The following is a 23,152-nucleotide window of genomic DNA, read 5'->3' as shown; positions in this document are numbered from 1 at the left end:
CAGTGTTGAAGATGTGGAACCACCCTGCTATGGAAAATATCATTAAGCTTAGAGCATCATGAACGTCCACACAGTTTCTTGTGTTTTCAATATGTAAAAACATTTTTCCAGAGTATAATTACTGCTTACCACAAATTGTTTTGTTCTAAAGAAAACTTTTTATGCTCAATCCAAAGACATATATTTAATTATAGAAAATATCTGTCTACTGTTAACAACTAATCTGCCCCTGTCCCTTGTTTGCATCCACCATTGTATTTTGGTAAGAAATAAGAGCAAAATAATTCATCGTATGTATTCATGTGGGTTAGGTAAATCCCACTCATCAAAACCTCATACCTGCTGACACACAGATCCTTGAACATTCCACACAAACAAATAACACTAGTTTTGAGTTTAATTTACAATCTGCAAAGGGAAGTGAGGCTGACAGTTAAATAAGGGAGTTCTTAGTTTGATACGGACAAGGACTATATCTGCTTGTGTACAACATGAGTTCAACTGCAAACAACATTGATTTGCTGCCCTACCAAATAATGAACCAGCATCTGGGTATATGGCAAATAAGTCCAACAGCTAACAACCCTGATCCGTTGCCAAATAATCCACCAGCATCTGGGTATATGGCAAATGAGTCCAACTGCAAACAACCCTGATTTGTTGTTAAATAATGCACCAGCATTTGGGTATATGGCAAATGAGTCCAACTGCAAACAACCCTGATTTGTTTGCCAAATAATGCACCAGCATTTGGTTATATGGCAAATGAGTCCAACTGCAAACAACCCTGATTTGTTGCCAAATAATACACCAGCATCTGGATCTATGCTGTTTGTATTACTAATTACTTATAACAATACTGCATAGACCCAGCTCTGTCTGTGCATTATGCTATGGCAGATCTAGGTATGTGCAGTTTGCAGTTGGTCTCAATTTATAAGTGAATATATATGGTAATGAAAGAAACTACAAATAAAATTCTCCACTTCTGGGTAATTTCATAATGTCTTTAATGATTAATATTTAAGTCCTCCCTCCGTCATTTGGAACATTATCACTAACCTGAGGTCTTAAAATCTAGATTTCTTCTCAATGAAAGAAAATTTTCTTTTAACACCTTTTACCTTAAGCAGCATGCTGCCATGTACTGTATATACCTGCTTATAAGTCAAGTCAAATTGCAAATAACAAAGATCCTGACCTGCCATATTATAATGCATCTACAGATCAGGGTCTCTGTTATTTATTCTACTGATTACTCCTAACAAACTGCACAGAAGCAGATCTGCCAGTGAATTATCCAACATCGGATCTGGGTCTGTGTGGTTTGCAGTTTGACTTGTCTTATAAGCAAGTATATATGACATGCATACAAAATATTTTTTTATTGATGATGTCCTACGTTTGTTCTTCCTTCATGATTTCTGAGGCACGCAATATGTACAAACCCTGGCAAAGAAATATGACTGGAAGAAATTCCTCCTGATCATCCATCACAAGCTTCAGTCTAATGGGAACATTTCCCATAGTCATTATATTTCATTGACAGCTATCAGTTAGAACAGTGGTCAATGAGTAATTTTAGGAATCCACAGTGAAAACATTTGGTTTGTCATATCTGTGACCATTCAATGAATCTTAAAGTTCACAAAAAATTTAACGCTTGAAGTTTATTTGAGAACACTAAGGATCTGCTCATATGCAGCTGCCAGGAAAAAGTGAAGATTCTGGTTTTCCCTCAGCTCTCCGAGTTCTGGAAATCTCAGTAACTGCTGATGTTCTGGCAGGAAGGTTTGTGGGTTCCAGCCTGAGGAAGACACAAAAATATGCTGTAGGCAAACAGGTATTATTTAGGGCTGTTCCATTAAAACATACATGGGACACAGGGAAGGCACGTTTAAGGTGGGGTACTCGCTCATAAATGCAATTTAGAATTTTCTTGTCATTTTAATATGAACTCTGTGAAATCAAAGTACCCTGGGATATATTTTCAAAAAAACTGCAATTCCTGGTACCATGCATGCTTAAATGGAACAGCCCTCACAGCTTATACAGGTATGTCTAAGGTATTATGAACATACTGAGGACAAACATGTGTAGGTGTGTTTGCATCTTCCTATCTATGTATTTAAGTCTGATCACACAATTCTTTGACTGATAAGACTAATAAGTATTGATTATCATGCGCTAATTCATCAAGTGCATATTTTAACGCTTATCAATTTGCCAGTAATAAATAGATATGAGTAGTTCACAGCAAGCTTGAAACACTTCATTTAGTTGCAGTCATGTTTGCAGATGGTGCAACTCTGTCAGTACCAGATAAATGCATAGATTAATGCACTACTGATCCTGCAAACAATGAAAATCCTGGGCAAAACTGAACATAATAAAAGAATAAGATATAAAAACATAACGGATCAAAGAAGACATGCCTCATTATATGTTCCAGCTTATACAAACACTTATATAGCTGAACAGGAGAACAAAATATATTGTCAAGGTTCAAAAGCTACCATTTTACTATAATCTTCATTTGAACCCATTCTTACAAAGAACTAAATCAGTTTTTTAAATGGATGAATAATCATCATTTATCATTTATTTTCAAGCAAAAGTTGGTAAGGTAAGTGAAGACTTGAATCAAAACCATATTCAAGGAAAATAATGGCAACACTCCACTGTATACACATCTGTTGACCAAACTGTCTATATGTATTTAAAATCCTCCCATACTCTCCAATGTATTCACATCTGTTGACCAAACAGCCTATATGTGTATTTAAATAATCCCATATGCTTCAATCTATATGCATCTGTTGACCTAACAGCCTATATGTATTTGCATACTCCCATACACTCCAGTGTATACACATCTGTTGACCAAACAGCCTATATGCATTTAAATACTCCCATATACTCCAGTGTATTCACATCTGTTGACCAAACAGCCTATATGTATTTACATACTCCCATATACTTCAATGTATACACATCTGTTGACCTAATAGCCTATATGTATTAAAAAACTCCCATATAGACCACTGCCTCGATAACTCATGGCCTGATAGCTTGTGAACCCACTTATAACGCGGGGTCAGGCGTGGATCCCATTTTTTAAAACCAGAAAATACCCCCAAAATTGATCCCTATTTGTTGAGTATAAAGACAATCACGATCCAAATTGGTAATGGAAACTTTGCTGTATCGCTCATATTATCGCTGAAAACAGTAGATAGGACCTGAAAATTTTAATCAACACTATGAAATATTGAATTTAAAAATAGGACATACAATTTTTTACATTTTCATTGCAAATGACATTTCTAGTAAACCGCATTTAATGATATGTAAGGAAATAATGATCAATGAAAATGTCACACTGAGTGGAGGCAGTACTTTAATACATAAATACAAATTAAATACTTTTTTTATCAATTGAAATTTGTGTTCTAGTTCTATCTTTTAGTTCCTTTTAAGTGCAATCGTCATAAATGCAATGTGTATTCTTGTAATTAAACATAAAATGCGTCAACCTACTGTTAGTAACAGCTATGTACGCGAGCTTTTCTCTGAGAACCTAATTAGGTGCCGACCATATTTTGATAACAGACTTCCGGAAGTATTTGTTGTATTGTTTCACTGAATTAAATGCTGGCCTCTTTTGTATTATCAATTAATTATGTCTTTTGAATCAAATTAAGGAGGTGGAATAAAGAAAAGTTAAAAGACACCAAAATCCTATAAATATAAAATCTAGCAGCCCCAGTCATATGTCGGGTGAACTCATTTCATTTGATCAATCGAACACTTATAAATATTATTGTGTATGTAACATAAACTACCTTAAAATAACCAACTCTTTCATAACTGTGATCAAAGATAACAAGGTAGCCAAGTGAAATGAATACTTCGCAAAATAAAGAGCTTGACTTCACAGATACGGACCATTGTGGGCAAGAAAGTTTCAGAGAATTCTTGAACTAGCACTTAGAGATATCCTCAAGAATGATAAGAAGTTTCATTATTACTTGCAATGAAATCATGACATCAATATTGTACTAACTGAACAATACAAAACTTGAGTTTTGACGAAGACAAGTGTCTCAAAAAGTAAATGTCGCTTGTTTTTGAAAAAAAGGAATCTTGTTTGGTGGTGTATCAACAATTAGTCTAGTTCCCTGTTCTGTACTCCCGATTTGGCAGGATAATATTAAAAACCAACACAGGAACCAGACTCATCAAGAAAACAAAAAAGCAGTGATGTGATGTAATACAGATCTTTTCATGTACACAGGATGGTTGTTGAAACCAGTTGGAACGATCTTTCATATGTTGGACATTTTGAAAATAAATGTTATTTAAACAGAATAACGAACAACTTCATTGGAAAAAGCGTGTTATTAAAAATTATTATTGACATGATTGTAAAACGAGGATTCAGTTAATAAACAGCCCAGTTCCCTAATGCCACCTCACCCCCTCAATTTTTAGAGGTCCTTTGGTAACTTGCGCCTTGCTTCTAGTGCAGTCTATGTTTGTGGATCCATTGTGTGCGAATTATCGAGGGGAGAGGTGTAATCCAATGTATACACATCTGTTGACCAAACAGCCTACATGTATTTAAATACTCCCATAGACTCCAATGTATACACATCTGTTGACCAAACAGACCTACAGGCATTATTATAAAATATTTAACTTACATTGTAAAATCTTATATACTCAAAGGAATGCTTACCCTCTCTGAAAGCAAGAGCAACTGTCTTTAAGAATATTGTATCCTTTATACTGTCTAGCGGATCACCCACTGGGTTATGTGTCCATCTGGAAAATTGAATGATAAAGGGCTCAATGCAAAACTGAATTCAGAATGATCTAATTAGGTTTAAGTACACAAACAAGAGTCCTTTGATGGGACTGATGCTCTACTGGGCAAAAAGAACATTCTAGGAAATCCAGACCATTTCTTAATTTTAACTGTAGTGAGTTGAAAACATCTCTGATATTCTTCAACTATAACAAGATTTTCAAATTTGCTGTTGTGGTACACATACTGAATGTCAGGTTTGTACTAGTGTCATTTAGTATAAAGTAGACATCATTAGAAGTCTTTTGGTTCCATGTCATACTGATCATACATTCAGGAGAGTAGTGACAACAAAATTTTGAAGACAGTCACCATGACAGCTATACTGGATGTATGACTGGCACCATTTCTGTTTAGGACCAACCAGATATCATTGGAGATCTACTGGTGAAAACCCCATGTTGATTTAGCCATCCATTGGAGAGGAGTAGAGACAACAATATTTCAATATTTTCAAGATGTGACTTTCCATTCAGGAGGAGTAGCAATAGCAAGATTATCAAAATGGCTGGTTGCCATACTGAACATCAGATAGGCACCATTTTCATTTAATGCCAACTGGACATCACATGAAATCGTCTTGTGGAAACTCCAAGTCAATATAACTTTCTGTTGAAGTAGAGTTAAGATGGCTGCACGATGGCCATATTGGATGTCAGATAAGCACAATTTCACAAAACAGACATCACAATAAGTCTTTTAGTGAAATAAATACTACATTCATCTATTATTAGGTCACATCATATAAAGATACAGACCTCCCTCATTTTAAAAATAGATTTCCCTCATTATAATGCTGTCTATCGGAGGCACCAAATACATAGTGTGACTGCCTTATTATGACAAATATTATACATGCAATTAGAACATAATAAAATGGGATCTGTGACCATAACTGCCTTATAACAGAAAAACATGTTTTACTGAAGGGTCTTATAGTGAGGCAGTGCTATAGTACACTTGTCTTATTCACAACCACTGTCTTTAAAGAGCATGATCAATAAAACTAAAAGTTGAAACTGTAACAAATTTGGTACTGTCACTGTGTGAATGGGATAAGGGAGATAACTTTCTGGTGTTATTTAAAAAAAATAAAAACAACATTTAAAATATTTAAAGCTTGGTTTTGATTGATTTCAACAGGTTATTCTATTTTTTAAACACTTTATTTCAATATGATTGATATGTTTAGAGTAAGGTCAAGTCATTTCACTTCATTGTTACCTTGTCAGATGGTGTGAGTTTTTCCTAAACGTTTTGTAATTAGGACAGACTGTTAGAAAGTTACTAAGGGCCTTAACAGCGACTAGATACCTATGTATTCTAATTCAGCTACTCTTTTAACATAAAGAATTATTATTATTATTAAACACCATTAATTCAGTTCCCCAACCTTGCCCTCCACAAGAAAATGTCAGTTTTTAAACTAGCATTGCATAATATGTGTAATTAAGTCATCAATGACCAAACATTTATGATGGGTTAAAGAAACACTAGAGTGTCAATAGATTAAGATGCACTTGAGTTTAAAGCTGACACAGGTGAAATTAGCAGCCATTGTATAATCTTAGGGGATCTGTATGTATAGGTTGTTGGTTTTGTTGACTTTTAGAAAATAAAGGCAATTAGAAGATATAGTGGCAAGATATAGCTGTCTATACTCCTTTCTGATAAAGGATAAACCACTTTAAAAGTATGGTTGCTGTAAACAGAAGCTTACAAAATACCCATGCATCTGTGACAGGAGTCAGTATTTTATGCGAGTTTGAATAATGGCTTGAAAATTAGATAAAAGTGACCAAGAAGGTGTTGGAAGTAAAGCACAGTTGTGGGAATTCAGAAAACATATTTAAGCAATGTCTGAATAAATCCTACAAAGTAGGTCACAGCAAATTAAGTTTATGTTATATGCACAGTTCAAGTTTGGTCCAAAAAGGTGTTTAGAATTGAGAGATATAGCTCCAAGAGGTCGTATGCATGAGGCACAAGGGCAAAGACAATGAGGAGGTAGGCATAGAGGAACAAGGCGAAGACACAGTGGAGGTATGCATAGAGGCACAAGGCAAAGACAGTGAGGAGGACAAGGCAAAGACAGTGAGGAGGTAGGCATAGAAGCACAAGGCAAAGACAGTGGAGGTATGCATGGAGGCACAAGGCAAAGATACAGTGGAGGTATGTATGGAGGCACAAGGCAAAGACACAGCAGAGGTATGCATAGAGGCACAAGGCAAAGAGACAGTGGAGGTATGCACAGAGGCACAAGGAAAAGACACAGTAGAGGTAGGCATAGAGTCACAAGGCAAATACACATTGCAGGTATGCATGGTGGCACAAGACAAAGACACAGTGGAGGTTTGCATGGAGGCATAAGGGCATGACAGAAAATTCCACACTTGGATGGGAAAGGCCAATTATAATACCACTCACTTCCAGAGGTGATGTTAAAATGAAGTCTGTATGAAATAAGGAAGATTTGTTTTTACTCACATTGTTTTCTCCTTCAGGATGGCTTGGCACCATATGTGCATCCTCAGAGTCTCCAAATTGTCCCCATATTCACCCTATAAGATAAAAGAAACGAAAAATCAAGATGTCTAAATGGTGATTACATCCCAGAATTGTTTTTAAAATTTATTTTTAAATGTATTAAAGTCAATATGTTGAACAAAAAGTGTGTCTGAAGACTGGTGAAGATTGGTCTGTTTCTTTTGGTTGTTGTGGTCAAGTTTTCCCATCTGAACTCTAGACTTGTGAAACAAATCTATCATACATACTCACATAATACACAAACACTTTATAACAAATCTATTACACATTTATATAACACACAAACATATTTGCATATTAACTGCTTAGATGTGGTATTGTTAAATGACATGTCTACATACTCTCTGACATGAGTTCTTAATCTGCCTTGAATTTCTCTCCCAATTCTACCGGATTCACAAGAACATGGGAGAAACAAATGATTGTAATTTAGAATAATTCTGCTTTCTTTTTGATGATGTATAAACGTTATAGCTAAATAAATGGATTTCCTTATCAGTCACCAGCAATATACTGCCAGCTACCCCTAAGTGTGACATTAGCTTGGAACTGTTTTTCATTTGTAAAATGGTGGCTCTATGTTTATCTAATATGACAATTTTTTATTATTTTTTCAAAAGACAGAAAGGATAGCAAAGCATTTGTGATCTTAAGCTCAAGGTTAAAACCAAGTATTTTAAATGAGGTGCCCATCAGGGTTTTGGAAAACAAAAACTAATTGCCTGAGAAAACATCAATTATGCTGATGCAATGTGGAAATTTATTTTCAAGATGTTGGAAGACTGGTAAATTATTAATATTTATCCCCATGTTTACCCCTTACCCCTAAGGGCTGTTCCATTAAAACATACATGAACCCAGGGAAGGCACTTTTAAAGTGGAGTACTCACCCATTGTTGCAATACAGGATTTTCTTATCATTTTAATATGAACTCAATGAAATCAAAGTATCCTGGCATATATTTTTTTAAAACTGCCTTCCCTGGTACCATGTATATTTAAATGGAACAACCCTTAAGAAGATTGTCTATTCATCACACTTCTATAGCAAGCGGTAAACTTTGAGTACAAAGTGAAGCATGTGATCAATGAATGGGGAACCGATTGCCTGTGTTACTATCACTAGTGCTCACATACATGTGATTCTCAAATACCGTTTAGGATAACTATGTGCCAAAAAAAAGCTACAACCAGTCTAGTGGGGACTAGAACTGTTCCAACAACTGTTCCAGTGTGACGATGCATGGCTGCATAATGCCTTTAAGGCCAGTGTGTACATATGAAAAGATGTAAACTGATTACTGTATTGTTGTAATCTGGAGAGTGTAGGTCAAATGCAGGATGTTATTTTCAGGTATTATAAGTAATAAAGGAGTCAAATGTGGTTGTGTTGCCTTCTGAGTCTTTGATTATAAAAATTGGCCAACCTTCAGCAGAGATGATATAAAAAAGAAAAGACCAACTAAAATGACTTTGGCAAAAACACTAGAGTATGAATTCTGATATTTTTCATGGTCTAATTTAAGTGCTATTGCACTGTTCAAGTTAAAGATTAATGAATAATAATTCAGCTATTCCATGCTAATGCTTACACTAATGAAATACTGATTAAACATATTAAGTGGCATCTATGAATAACATCAAAAGTGAAAACAGGAACTGTATATAAATCAAGACATACTTCCAATGCTAATGAATATATTAAATGTTTATCCACTGAGCAAGAAGGACATTATTAGTGCAATTAGATAATAGTTGATCTCGGGACCTGGAGAAAAACTTTGCTTTGTGTGAAATTTCTCAAGATTCAAATAAACACACAAGTCAATTTAATATGATTTTGTGTTTATTTTTTTTATATCTGAATTGTAGCAATTGCAATGACATGTGAAAAATAATACTGAAAAGAGGCTATAATATGGACATGGAAACTGAAGTCCAGGCTCGTTATTTTTTTTAAAATCACCAGCCCTGGACATTTTTTCTCTGAGCCTTGTTAGCACGTGTACTGGTGTTTTCATTTATTATTAAAAATCTTGTCATCTTCCCATAAACTATATGCCTACCATGTAACAAATGAAATGTAGCCTTATGCCTACCATGTAACAAATGAAATGTAGCCTTATACCTACCATGTAACAAATAAAATGTATCCTTATGCCTACACGAATGAAATGTAGTTTTCTGCCTACCACGTAACAAATGAAATGTAGTCTTATGCCTACAATGTAACAAATGAAATGTAGCCTTATGCCTACACAAATGAAGTGTACCCTTATACCTACTATGTAACAAATGAAATGTAGCCTTATGCCTACCATGCAACAAATTAAATGTAGCCTTGTGCCAACACAAATGAAATGTAGCCTTATGCCTACTATGTAACAAATGAAATGTAGCCTTATGCCTACCATGTAGCAAATTAAATGTAGCCTCTGTCTACACAAATGAAATGTAGTCTTATGCCTACTATGCAACAGATTAAATGTAGCCTTATGCCTATGTAGCAAATTAAATGTAGCCTTATGCCTACTATGTAACAAATTAAATGTAGCCTTGTGCCAACACAAATGAAATGTAGCCTTATGCCTACTATGTAACAAATGAAATGTAGCCTTATGCCTTCCATGTAACAAATGAAATGTAGCCTTATGCTTTCACAAATGAAATGTAGCCTTATGCCTACCAAGTAACAAATTAAATGTAGCCTTACGCCTATACAAATTAAATGTAGTCTTATGCCTACTATGTAACAAATGAAATGTAGCCTTATGCCTACTATGTAAAAAAAGAAATGTACATTTATGCCTACACAAATGAAAAGTAGCCTTATGCCTACCATGTAACAAATGTAGCCTTATGCCTATATAAATGAAATGCATCCTTATGCCTACTATGTAAAAAATGAAATGTAGCCTTATGCCTACATAAATGAAATGTAGCCTTATGCCTACTATGTAACAAATGAAATGTAGCCTTATGCCTACCATGTAACAAATGAAGTTAGCCTTATGCCTACCATGTAAAAAATGAAATGTAGTCTTATGCCTACTATGTAACAAATGAAATGTAGCCTTATGCTACCATATAACAAATTAAATGTAGCTTTATGCCTACCATGTAACAAATTAGATGTAGCCTTATGTCTATACAAATGAAATGTAGCCTTATGCCTACTATGTAACAATTTAAATGTAGCCTTATGCCTAGTATGTTACTGTAGCCCTATGCCTACACAAATGAAATGCAGCCTTATGCCTAATATGTAACAAATGAAATGTAGCCTTATGCTTTCACAAATGAAATGTAGCCTTATGCCTACTATGTAACAAATGAAATGTAGCCTTATGCCTACCAAGTAACAAATTAAATGTAGCCTTATGCTTTCACAAATGACAAGTAGCCTTATGCCTACTATGTAACAACTGAAATGTAGCCTTATGCCTACCAAGTAACAAATGAAATGTAGCCTTATGCCTGGCAAGTAACAAATGAAATGTAGCCTTATGCTTTCACAAATGAAATGTAGCCTTATGCCTACTATGTAACAAATGAAATGTAGCCTTATGCCTACCAAGTAACAAATGAAATGTAGCCTTACGCCTACACAAATGAAATGTAGCCTTATGCCTACTATGTAACAAATGAAATGTAGCCTTATGCCTACCAAGTAACAAATTAAATGTAGCCTTATGCTTTCACAAATGAAATGTAGCCTTATGCCTACTATGTAACAAATGAAATGTAGCCTTATGCCTACCAAGAAACAAATGAAATGTAGCCTTATGCTTTCACAAATGAAATGTAGCCTTATGCCTACTATGTAACAAATGAAATGTAGCCTTATGCCTACCAAGTAACAAATTAAATGTAGCCTTATGCTTTCACAAATGAAATGTAGCCTTATGCCTACTATGTAACAAATGAAATGTAGCCTTATGCCTACCAAGTAACAAATGAAATGTAGCCTTATGCTTTCACAAATGAAATGTAGCCTTATGCCTACTATGTAACAAATGAAATGTAGCCTTATGCCTACTATGTAACAAATGAAATGTAGCCTTATGCTTTCACAAATGAAATGTAGCCTTATGCCTACCATGTAACAAATGAAGTTAGCCTTGTGCCTACCATGTAAAAAATGAAATGTAGTCTTATGCCTATATAAATGAAATGTAGCCTTATGCCTACTATGTAAAAAAAGAAATGTACATTTATGCCTATATAAATGAAATGTAGCCTTATGCCTACTATGTAACAAATGAAATGTAGCCTTATGCCTTCTATGTAACAAATGAAATGTAGCCTTATGCTTTCACAAATGCCTAGTATGTTACTGTAGCCCTATGCCTACACAAACGAAATGTAGCCTTATGCCTTCCATGTAACAAATGAAATGTAGCCTTATGCTTTCATAAATGAAATGTAGCCTTATGCCTACTATGTAACAAATGAAATGTAGCCTTATGCCTACCAAGTAACAAATTAAATGTAGCCTTATGCTTTCACAAATGACATGTAGCCTTATGCCTACCATGTAACAAATGAAATGTAGCCTTATGCCTACCAAGTAACAAATGAAATGTAGCCTTAAGCCTGCCAAGTAACAAATTAAATGTAGCCTTATGTTTTCACAAATGAAATGTAGCCTTATGCCTACTATGTAACAAATGAAATGTAGCCTTATGCCTACCAAGTAACAAATTAAATGTAGCCTTATGCTTTCACAAATGAAATGTAGCCTTATGCCTACTATGTAACAAATGAAATGTAGCCTTATGCCTACCAAGTAACAAATTAAATGTAGCCTTATGCTTTCACAAATGAAATGTAGCCTTATGCCTACTATGTAACAAATGAAATGTAGCCTTATGCATACCAAGTAACAAATGAAATGTAGCCTTATGCTTTCACAAATGAAATGTAGCCTTATGCCTACTATGTAACAAATGAAATGTAGCCTTATGCCTACCAAGTAATAAATTAAATGTAGCCTTATGCCTACTATGTAACAAAAGAAATGTAGCCTTATGCCTATATAAATGAAATGTAGCCTTATGCCTACTATGTAAAAAAAGAAATGTACATTTATGCCTATATAAATGAAATGTAGCCTTATGCCTACTATGTAACAAATGAAATGTAGCCTTATGCCTTCTATGTAACAAATGAAATGTAGCCTTATGCTTTCACAAATGAAATGTAGCCTTATGCCTACCATGTAACAAATGAAGTTAGCCTTGTGCCTACCATGTAAAAAATGAAATGTAGTCTTATGCCTACTATATAACAAATGAAATGTAGCCTTATGCCTACACAAATTAAATGTAACCTTATGCAACCATATAACAAATTAAATGTAGCCTTATGCCTACCATGTAACAAATTAAATGTAGCCTCTGTCTACACAAATGAAATGTAGCCTTATGCCTACTATGTAACAGATTAAATGTAGCCTTATGCCTATGTAGCAAATTAAATGTAGCCTTATGCTTACACAAATGAAATGTAGCCTTATGCCTACTATGTAACAAATGAAAAGTAGCCTTATGCCTACACAAATGAAATGTAGCCTTATGCCTACACAAATGAAATGTAGTCTTATGCCTACTATGTAATAAATTAAATGAAGCCTTATGCCTACCATGTAACAAATGAAATGTAAGCCTTATGCCTAATATGTAACAAATGAATTGTAGCCTTATGCCTTCCATGTAACAAATGAAATGTAGCCTTATGCTTACACAAATGAAATGTAGTCTTATGCCTACTGTGTAACAAATGAAATGTAGCCTTATGCCTATGTAGCAAATTAAATGTAGCCTTATGCTTTCACAAATGACATGTAGCCTTATGCCTACTATGTAACAAATGAAATGTAGCCTTATGCCTACCAAGTAACAAATGAAATGTAGCCTTATGCCTGGCAAGTAACAAATGAAATGTAGCCTTATGCTTTCACAAATGAAATGTAGCCTTATGCCTACTATGTAACAAATGAAATGTAGCCTTATGCCTACGAAGTAACAAATTAAATGTAGCCTTACGCCTACACAAATGAAATGTAGCCTTATGCCTACTATGTAACAAATGAAATGTAGCCTTATGCCTACCAAGTAACAAATTAAATGTAGCCTTATGCTTTCACAAATGAAATGTAGCCTTATGCCTACTATGTAACAAATGAAATGTAGCCTTATGCCTACCAAGTAACAAATGAAATGTAGCCTTATGCCTGCCAAGTAACAAATGAAATGTAGCCTTATGCTTTCACAAATGAAATGTAGCCTTATGCCTACTATGTAACAAATGAAATGTAGCCTTATGCCTACCAAGTAACAAATGAAATGTAGCCTTATGCTTTCACAAATGAAATGTAGCCTTATGCCTACTATGTAACAAATGAAATGCATCCTTATGCCTACTATGTAAAAAATAAAATGTAGCCCTATGTCTACATAAATGAAATGTAGCCTTATGCCTACCAAGTAACAAATGAAATGTAGCCTTATGCCTGCCAAGTAACAAATGAAATGTAGCCTTATGCTTTCACAAATGAAATGTAGCCTTATGCCTACTATGTAACAAATGAAATGTAGCCTTATGCCTACCAAGTAACAAATTAAATGTAGCCTTATGCTTTCACAAATGAAATGTAGCCTTATGCCTACTATGTAACAAATGACATGTAGCCTTATGCCTACCAAGTAACAAATTAAATGTAGCCTTATGCCTACAATGTAACAAATGAAATGTAGCCTTATGCCTACTATGTAAAAAAAGAAATGTACATTTATGCCTATATAAATGAAATGTAGCCTTATGCCTACTATGTAACAAATGAAATGTAGCCTTATGCCTTCTATGTAACAAATGAAATGTAGCCTTATGCTTTCACAAATGAAATGTAGCCTTATGCCTACAGAAATGAAATGTAGCCTTATGCCTACTATGTAACAAATGAAATGCATCCTTATGCCTACTATGTAAAAAATAAAATGTAGCCTTATGCCTACAGAAATGAAATGTAGCCTTATGCTTTCACAAATGAAATGTAGCCTTATGCCTACTATGTAACAAATGAAATGTAGCCTTATGCCTACCATGTAACAAATGAAATTAGCCTTATGCCTACACAAGTGAAATGTAGCCTTATGCCTACTATGTAAAAAATAAAATGTAGCCTTATGCCTACAGAAATGAAATGTAGCCTTATGCTTTCACAAATGAAATGTAGCCTTATGCCTACTATGTAACAAATGAAATGTAGCCTTATGCCTACCATGTAACAAATGAAATTAGCCTTATGCCTACACAAGTGAAATGTAGCCTTATGCCTACTATGTAAGAAATAAAATGTAGCCTTATGCCTACCATGTAACAAATTAAATGTAGCCTTATGCCTATATAAATGAAATGCATCCTTATGCCTACTATGTAACAAATGAAATGTAGCCTTATGCCTACCATGTAACAAATGAAATTAGCCTTATGCCTACACAAGTGAAATGTAGCCTTATGCCTACCATGTAAAAAATGAAATGTAGCCTTATGCCTATACAAATGAAATGTAGCCTATTGCCTACCATGTAACAAATGAAATGTAGCCTTATGCCTACAATGTAACAAATGAAATTAGCCTTATGCCTACACAAGTGAAATGTAGCCTTATGCCTACCATGTAAAAAATGAAATGTAGCCTTATGCCTATACAAATGAAATGTAGCCTATTGCCTACCATGTAACAAATGAAATGTAGCCTTATGCCTACCATGTAACAAATGAAATTAGCCTTATGCCTACACAAATGAAATGTAGACTTATGCCTACCATGTAACAAATGAAATCAGCCTTATGCCTACACAAGTGAAATGTTGTCTTATGCCTACCATGTAACATATGAAATGTAGCCTTATGCCTACTATGTAACAAATGAAATATCAGGACTGGAATAATTTCCCTTCTGCCTGCCACAGCAAAATTTTGCTGGGCAAGAAAATGTTCAAGCTACTTGCAAAGAATAAAATATGACTAATTAGAACATTTACGCAGTTTAGAAAAAAATCATTAAGGGCAAATTCAACCATCCTTTAACATGTAGAAATAATAATGAGAGTAATCATGTCTTATGCCAAAATCAAACTTACATCAATAGCTATTGAAGAAAAGCATCCTATATATGTAATAGTTTTCATGCCAAAAGTCAAACCTACATCAATAGCTTTGAATAGAAGGATCCTAACTATGTAGTATGGTTTTTCATGCCAAATATTAAACCCACATCAATGGTTATTGAAAAGAAGCATCGAAAATATGTAAAATAGTTTTTCATGCCAAACATAAAACCCACATCAATGGTTATTGAAAAGAAGCATCCTAAATATGTAATAAGCATCCTAAATATGTAATATAGCTTTTCATGCCAAATATTAAACCCAAATCAGTATATTATTGAATAGAAGCTACCTAAATATGTAAAGTGGCTCTTTCAAGTTAAATATTAAACACACATCAGTGGTTTCTGAATATGTTCTACTTAATTCTGAACAATGGTTTTTCATTCCTGTTGTAATGTAAGGTGCTTAAAATTGGAATTGGAATGTGGTGGGTGAATCGCACATGTCTCTGCCACTTGAGAGAGCCATGTCGGCGCACCTCCTGAATTTGCTGTAGGTGGACAAGGAACCTGATTGAGAATACTGAACACCAACAGGCATATGTGATCCACCTTTATTATTAATAAGATATTCCTATTATCAAACCATGTCTGTATATTCTTGATATCTTAATGTTTGTCATAAAAATGAAAGTTGCCATTTTTATAGTGCCATACATATAGGACATCTGCTATATATGGCAAGCATTTCTCACAGAACAGGTTCTTTATACCAACTATAAAATGCCGCAAATCAGATATGGGGGGAGGGGTTTCTGCTAATAAATTCCCATTCAAACATGATAAATAGTTGCTTCAAATTCAATTCATTAGATGGGGCTTGACCTTATATGCCTTCCCACGAATTTAAATGGTTCCATGTAACCTACTGTATATACTCGCCTCTAAGTCAAGTCAAAATGCAAACAACAAAGATCCTGATCTGCCCATATCATAATGCACCTGCCAATTAGGGTCAATATTTTATGTTCTACTGATTAATTCTAACAAACTGCACAGACCCAGATCTGCTGGTGCATTATGTGATACTATGTATGGGTCCATGCAGTCTGCAGTTGGACTATCTAAGTTAGGATATATGGTAATTAGTTCCCTCAAACCAAGTTTGGAAGTAGACCATTTAATTTCATGGGTAAATAGGGATCCTCAACAAACAAGTCATTTTCATAATGGCAATATAAAGAAAAGAAAACTAGTCCCTATTTGAATTATCGTACAGTAAAACCTGCCTTGAAAGACCACTGCACTGATGCACCACCAGTATTTCTCAATGATTTTTTTGGGCTGAAGTGGTGGTCTTTCAAGACTTATATCCTTCTGTTCCAAAGTCACTGTCCACCTATGCTACATGTAGCCTTTCAGTAGTACAATGTTATCTGTCCACCTATGCTACATGTAGCCTTTCAGTAGTGCAATGTCACTGTCCACCTGTGCTATATGCAGCCTTTCAGTAATGCAATGTCATCTGTCCACCTATGCTACATGTAGCCTTTCATTAGTGCAATGTCATCTGTCCACCTGTGCTACATGTAGCCTTTCAGTAGTGCAATGTTATCTGTCCACCTATGCTACATGTAGCCTTTCAGTAGTGCAATGTCATCTGTCCACCTGTGCTACATGCAGCCTTTCAGTAGTGCAGTGTCATCTGTCAACCACTGCTACATGTAGCCTTTCAGTAGTGCAATGTCATCTGTCCACCTATGCTACATGTAGCCTTTCAGTAGTGCAATGTCATCTGTCCACCTGTGCTACATGCAGCCTTTCAGTAGTGCAGTGTCATCTGTCAACCACTGCTACATGTAGCCTTCCAGTAGTGCAATGTCATCTGTCCACCTATGCTACATGCAGCCTTTCAGTAGTGCAGTGTCATCTGTCAACCACTGCTACATGTAGCCTTCCAGTAGTGCAATGTCATCTGTCCACCTATGCTACATGAATTTATTATAATAGATGCTGGTAGATAATGAGTTCATTTCATGGTGCAGTTCATTTCAGGTTAAGCATTGATTCATATATGTTGAGGATTTTATGAGTTCTTTTAGCACATGATCAAACATGATAAAACTTCCATGTAACAAATGAAATGTAACCTTATGCCCACCATGTAACAAATTAAATGTAACCTTATGCCTAAAATGTAACAAATGAAATGTAGCCTTATGCCTACACAAATGAAATGTAGCCTAATGCCTAAAATGTAACAAATTAAATGTAGCCTTATGCCTACAAAAATGAAATGTAGCCTTATGCCTACTATGTCACAAATTAAATGTAGCCTGATGCCAACACAAATTAAATATAGCCTTATGCCTACTAAGTAACAAATTAAATGTAGCCTTATGCCTACTATGTAACAAATTAAATGTAGCCTTATGCCTACCATGTAACAAATTAAATGTAGCCTTATGCCTACTATGTAACAAATGTAATGTAGCCTTATGCCCACCATGTAACAAATTAAATGTAGCCTTATGCCTACACAAATGAAATGTAGCCTTATGCCTACTATGTAACAAATGAAATGTAGCCTTTGCCTACACAAATTAAATGTAACCTTATGCCTACCATGTAACAAATGAAATGTAGCCTTATGCCTACTATGTAACAAATGAAATGTAGCCTTATGCCTACACAAATGAAATGTAGCCTTATGCCTACACAAATGAAATGTAGCCTTATGCCCACCATGTAACAAATGAAATGTAGCCTTATGCCTACACAAATGAAATGTAGCCTTATGCCTACCATGAAAAAAATGAAATGTAGCCATATGCCTACCATGTAACAAATGAAATGTAGCCTTATGCCTACTGTGTAACAAATTAAATGTAGCCTTATGACTAATATGTAATAAATTAAATGTAGCCTTATGCCTGCTATGTGACAAATTAAATGTATCCTTATGCCTACCATATAACAAACGAAATGTAGCCTTGTGCCTACACAAGTGAAATGTAGCCTTATGCCTACTATTTAACAGATTAAATGTAGCCTTATGCCTACCATGTAACAAATTAAATGTATCCTTATGCCTACACACGTGAAATGTAGCCTTATGCCCACCATGTAACAAACGAAATGTAGCCTTATGCCTACTATTTAACAGATTAAATGTGGCCTCATGCCTACAGAAATGAAATGTAGCCTTATGCCAATGTAACAAATTAAATGTAGCCTTATGCCTATCGTGTAACAAATTAAATGTATCCTTATGCCTACCATGTAACAAATTAAATGTAGCCTTATATCTACCATGTAACAAATTAAATGTAGCCATATGCCTACCGTGTAACAAATTAAATGTAGCCTTATGCCTACACAAATGAAATGTAGCCTTATGCCTACTATGTAACAAATGAAATGTAGCCTTTGCCTACACAAATTAAATGTAACCTTATGCCTACCATGTAACAAATGAAATGTAGCCTTATGCCTACTATGTAACAAATGAAATGTAGCCTTATGCCTACACAAATGAAATGTAGCCTTATGCCTACACAAATGAAATGTAGCCTTATGCCCACTATGTAACAAATGAAATGTAGCCTTATGCCTACACAAATGAAATGTAGCCTTATGCCTACCATGAAAAAAATGAAATGTAGCCATATGCCTACCATGTAACAAATGAAATGTAGCCTTATGCCTACTGTGTAACAAATTAAATGTAGCCTTATGACTAATATGTAATAAATTAAATGTAGCCTTATGCCTGCTATGTAACAAATTAAATGTATCCTTATGCCTACCATATAACAAACGAAATGTAGCCTTGTGCCTACACAAGTGAAATGTAGCCTTATGCCTACTATTTAACAGATTAAATGTAGCCTTATGCCTACCATGTAACAAATTAAATGTATCCTTATGCCTACACACGTGAAATGTAGCCTTATGCCCACCATGTAACAAACGAAATGTAGCCTTATGCCTACTATTTAACAGATTAAATGTGGCCTCATGCCTACAGAAATGAAATGTAGCCTTATGCCAATGTAACAAATTAAATGTAGCCTTATGCCTATCGTGTAACAAATTAAATGTATCCTTATGCCTACCATGTAACAAATTAAATGTAGCCTTATATCTACCATGTAACAAATTAAATGTAGCCATATGCCTACCGTGTAACAAATTAAATGTAGCCTTATGCCTACCATGTAACAAAGTAAATGTAGCCTTGTACCTACCATGTAACAAATTAAAAGTAGCCTGATGACTACACAATTGAAATGTAACCTTATGCCCACTATGTAACAAATGAAATGGGGGCCCCAAGTGGCTGAGTGGTCTAAAACGCTCTTCATTACGGATCACTGCCATCTCACCTCTGTCTGCATAGGTTCAAGTCTTGGATTTGGCCAATGTGGATATGTGAGAAAGCTTGCCAGTAGCTTCTCGAGGGTCAGTGGTTCTTTCCTGGGTTTTCCCTGGTTCCTTCTCCACCATTAATACTGGCCGCCATGTATAGCCAATCGTGTGCTGAAAAATGGTGTTAAACCCTACAACAACAACAACCAATGAAATGTAGCCTTATGCCTACCATGTAACAAACTAAATGTAGCCTTATGCCTACTATGTAAAAAATAAAATGTACCCTTATGCCTACACAAATTAAATGTAACCTTATGCCAACCATGTAGCAAATGAAATGTAGCCTTATGCCTACCATGTAACAAATGAAATATCAGGACTGGAATAATTTCCATTCTGCCTGTCACAGCAAATTTTTGCTGGGCAAAAAAATGTTCAAGCTACTTGCAAAGAATAAAATATGACTAATTAGCACCTTTGGCAGTCTAGAAAAAAAAATCATAATGGGCAAATCCTTCCATCCTTTAACATGATGAAATAATAAAAAGAGTAATCATGTCTTATGCCAAAATCGAACTTACATCAATAGCTATTGAAGGGAAGCAAATTAAATATGTAATACAGTTTTCATGCCAAAAATCAAACCTACATCAATAGCTTTGAATAGAAGATTCCTAACTATGTAGTATGGTTTGTCATGTTAAATATTAAACCCACATCAATGATTATTGAAAAGAAGCATCGAAAATATGTAAAATAGTTTTTTCATGCCAAATATAAAACCCACATCAATGGTTATTGAAAAGAAGCATCCTAAATATGTAATAAGCATCCTAAATATGTAATAAGCATCCTAAATATGTAATATAGTTTTTCATGCCAAATATTAAACCCACATCAATGGTTATTGAAAAGAAGCATCCTAAATATGTAATAAGCATCCTAAATATGTAATATAGCTTTTCATGCCAAATATTAAACCCAAATCAGTATGTTATTGAATAGAAGCTACCTAAATATGTAAAGCGGCTCTTTCAAGTTAAATATTAAACACACATCAATGGTTTTTGAATATGTTCTACTTAATTATTAACAATGGTTTTTCATTCCTGTTGTAATGTAAGGTGCTTAAAATAGGAATTGGAATGTGGTGGGTGAATCGCACATGTCTCTGCCACTTGAGAGAGCCATGTCGGCGCACCTCCTGAATTTGCTGTAGGTGGACAAGGAACCTGATTGAAAATACTGAACACCAACAGGCATATGTGATCCACCTTTATTATTAATAAGATATTCCTATTATCAAACCATGTCTGTATATTCTTGATATCTTAATGTTTGTCATAAAAATGAAAGTTGCCATTTTTATAGTGCCATACATATAGGACATCTGTTATATATGGCAGGCATTTCTCACAGAACAGGTTCTTTATACCAACTATAAAATGCCGCAAATCAGATATGGGGGGGTTGGGGTTCTGCTAATAAACTCCCATTCAAACATGATAAATATTTGCTTCAAATTCAATTCATTAGATGGGGCTTGACCTTATATGCCTTCCCACGAATTTAAATGGTTCCATGTAACCTACTGTATATACTTGCCTATAAGTCAAGTCAAACTGCAAACAACAAAGATCCTGATCTGCCCATATTATAATGCACCTGCCAATTAGGGTCAATATTTTATGTTCTACTGATTAATTCTAACAAACTGCACAGACCCAGATCTGCTGGTGCATTATGTGATACTATGTATGGGTCCATGCAGTCTGCAGTTGGACTATCTAAGTTAGGATATATGGTAATTAGTTCCCTCAAACCAAGTTTGGAAGTAGACCATTTAATTTCATGGGTAAATAGGGATCCCCAACAAGCAAGTCATTTTCATAATGGCAATAGAAAGAAAAGAAAACTAGTCCCTATTTGAATTATCGTACAGTAAAACCTGTCTTGAAAGACCACTGCAATGATACACCACCTGTATTTGTCAATGATTTTTTGGGCTGAAGTGGTGGTCTTTCAAAACTTATATGCTTCTGTTCCAAAGTCACTGTCCACCTATGCTACATGTAGCCTTCCAGTAGTGCCATGTCATCTGTCCACCTATGCTACATGTAGCCTTTCAGTAGTACAATGTTATCTGTCCACCTATGCTACATGTAGCCTTTCAGTAGTGCAATGTTATCTGTCCACCTGTGCTACATGTAGCCTTTCAGTAGTGCAATGTCATCTGTCCACCTGTGCTCCATGTAGCTTTTCAGTAGTGCAATGTCATCTGTCCACCTATGCTACATGTAGCCTTTCAGTAGTGTAAAGTCACTGTCCACCTATGCTACATGTAGCCTTTCAGTAGTGCAATGTTATCTGTCCACCTGTGCGACATGTAGCCTTCCAGTAGTGCAATGTCATCTATCCACCTATGCTACATGTAACCTTTCATTAGTGCAATGTCATCTGTCCACCTATGCTACATGTAGCTGTAGCCTTTCAATAGTGCAATGTCATCTGTCCACCTGTGCTACATGTAGCCTTCCAGTAGTGCAATGTCATATGTCCACCTATGCTACATGTAGCCTTTCAGTAGTGCAATGTCATCTGTCCACCTATGCTACATGTAGCCTTCCAGTAGTGCAATGTCATCTGTCCACCTATGCTACATGTAGCCTTTCAGTAGTGCAATGTCATCTGTCCACCTATGCTACATGCAGCCTTTCAGTAGTGCAATGTCATCTGTCCACCTATGCTACATGTAGCCTTTCAGTAGTGCAATGTCATCTGTCCACCTATGCTACATGTAGCCTTTCAGTAGTGCAATGTCATCTGTCCACCTATGCTACATGTAGCCTTTCAGTAGTGCAATGTCATCTGTCCACCTATGCTACATGTAACCTTTCATTAGTGCAATGTCATCTGTCCACCTGTGCTACATGTAGCCTTTCAGTAGTGCAATGTCATCTGTCCACCTATGCTACATGTAGCCTTTCAGTAGTGCAATGTTATCTGTCCACCTGTGCTACATGTAGCCTTTCAGTAGTGCAATGTTATCTGTCCACCTATGCTACATGAATTTATTATAATAGATGCTGGTAGATAATGAGTTCATTTCATGGTGCAGTTCATTTCAGGTTAAGCATTGATTCAAATATGTTAATGTTTTTATGAGTTCTTTTAGCACATGATCAAACATGATAAAATTTACAAGTGTTATTACAACAATGCAAGTATTCAAGGAAAATATGAAC

General features: G+C 35.2%; 1 protein-coding gene across 1 annotated transcript in view; it reads right to left on the bottom strand.

Moving 5' to 3' along the window:
- Nucleotides 1-986: 986 nt before the first annotated feature.
- The window catches only part of LOC149804374 (nuclear pore complex protein Nup133-like), a 128,712-nt gene continuing 106,546 nt past the window's right edge, over nt 987-23,152 (bottom strand). Inside the window, exons 32-34 of the mRNA XM_089939524.1 lie at nt 7,358-7,431; nt 4,742-4,827; nt 987-1,807 (exon numbers count right to left, since the gene is read on the bottom strand). Coding sequence (XP_089795650.1) covers nt 1,671-1,807; nt 4,742-4,827; nt 7,358-7,431 — 297 coding nt within the window. The 3' untranslated portion in view covers nt 987-1,670. The remainder of the gene's footprint in view (nt 1,808-4,741; nt 4,828-7,357; nt 7,432-23,152) is intronic.

This window comes from Sinohyriopsis cumingii, chromosome 2, assembly GCF_028554795.1.
Source record: "Sinohyriopsis cumingii isolate HCF-2022 chromosome 2, ASM2855479v2, whole genome shotgun sequence".
Classification (NCBI taxonomy): domain Eukaryota; kingdom Metazoa; phylum Mollusca; class Bivalvia; order Unionida; family Unionidae; genus Sinohyriopsis; species Sinohyriopsis cumingii.
This window is presented reverse-complemented; position numbering and strand designations above follow the sequence as displayed.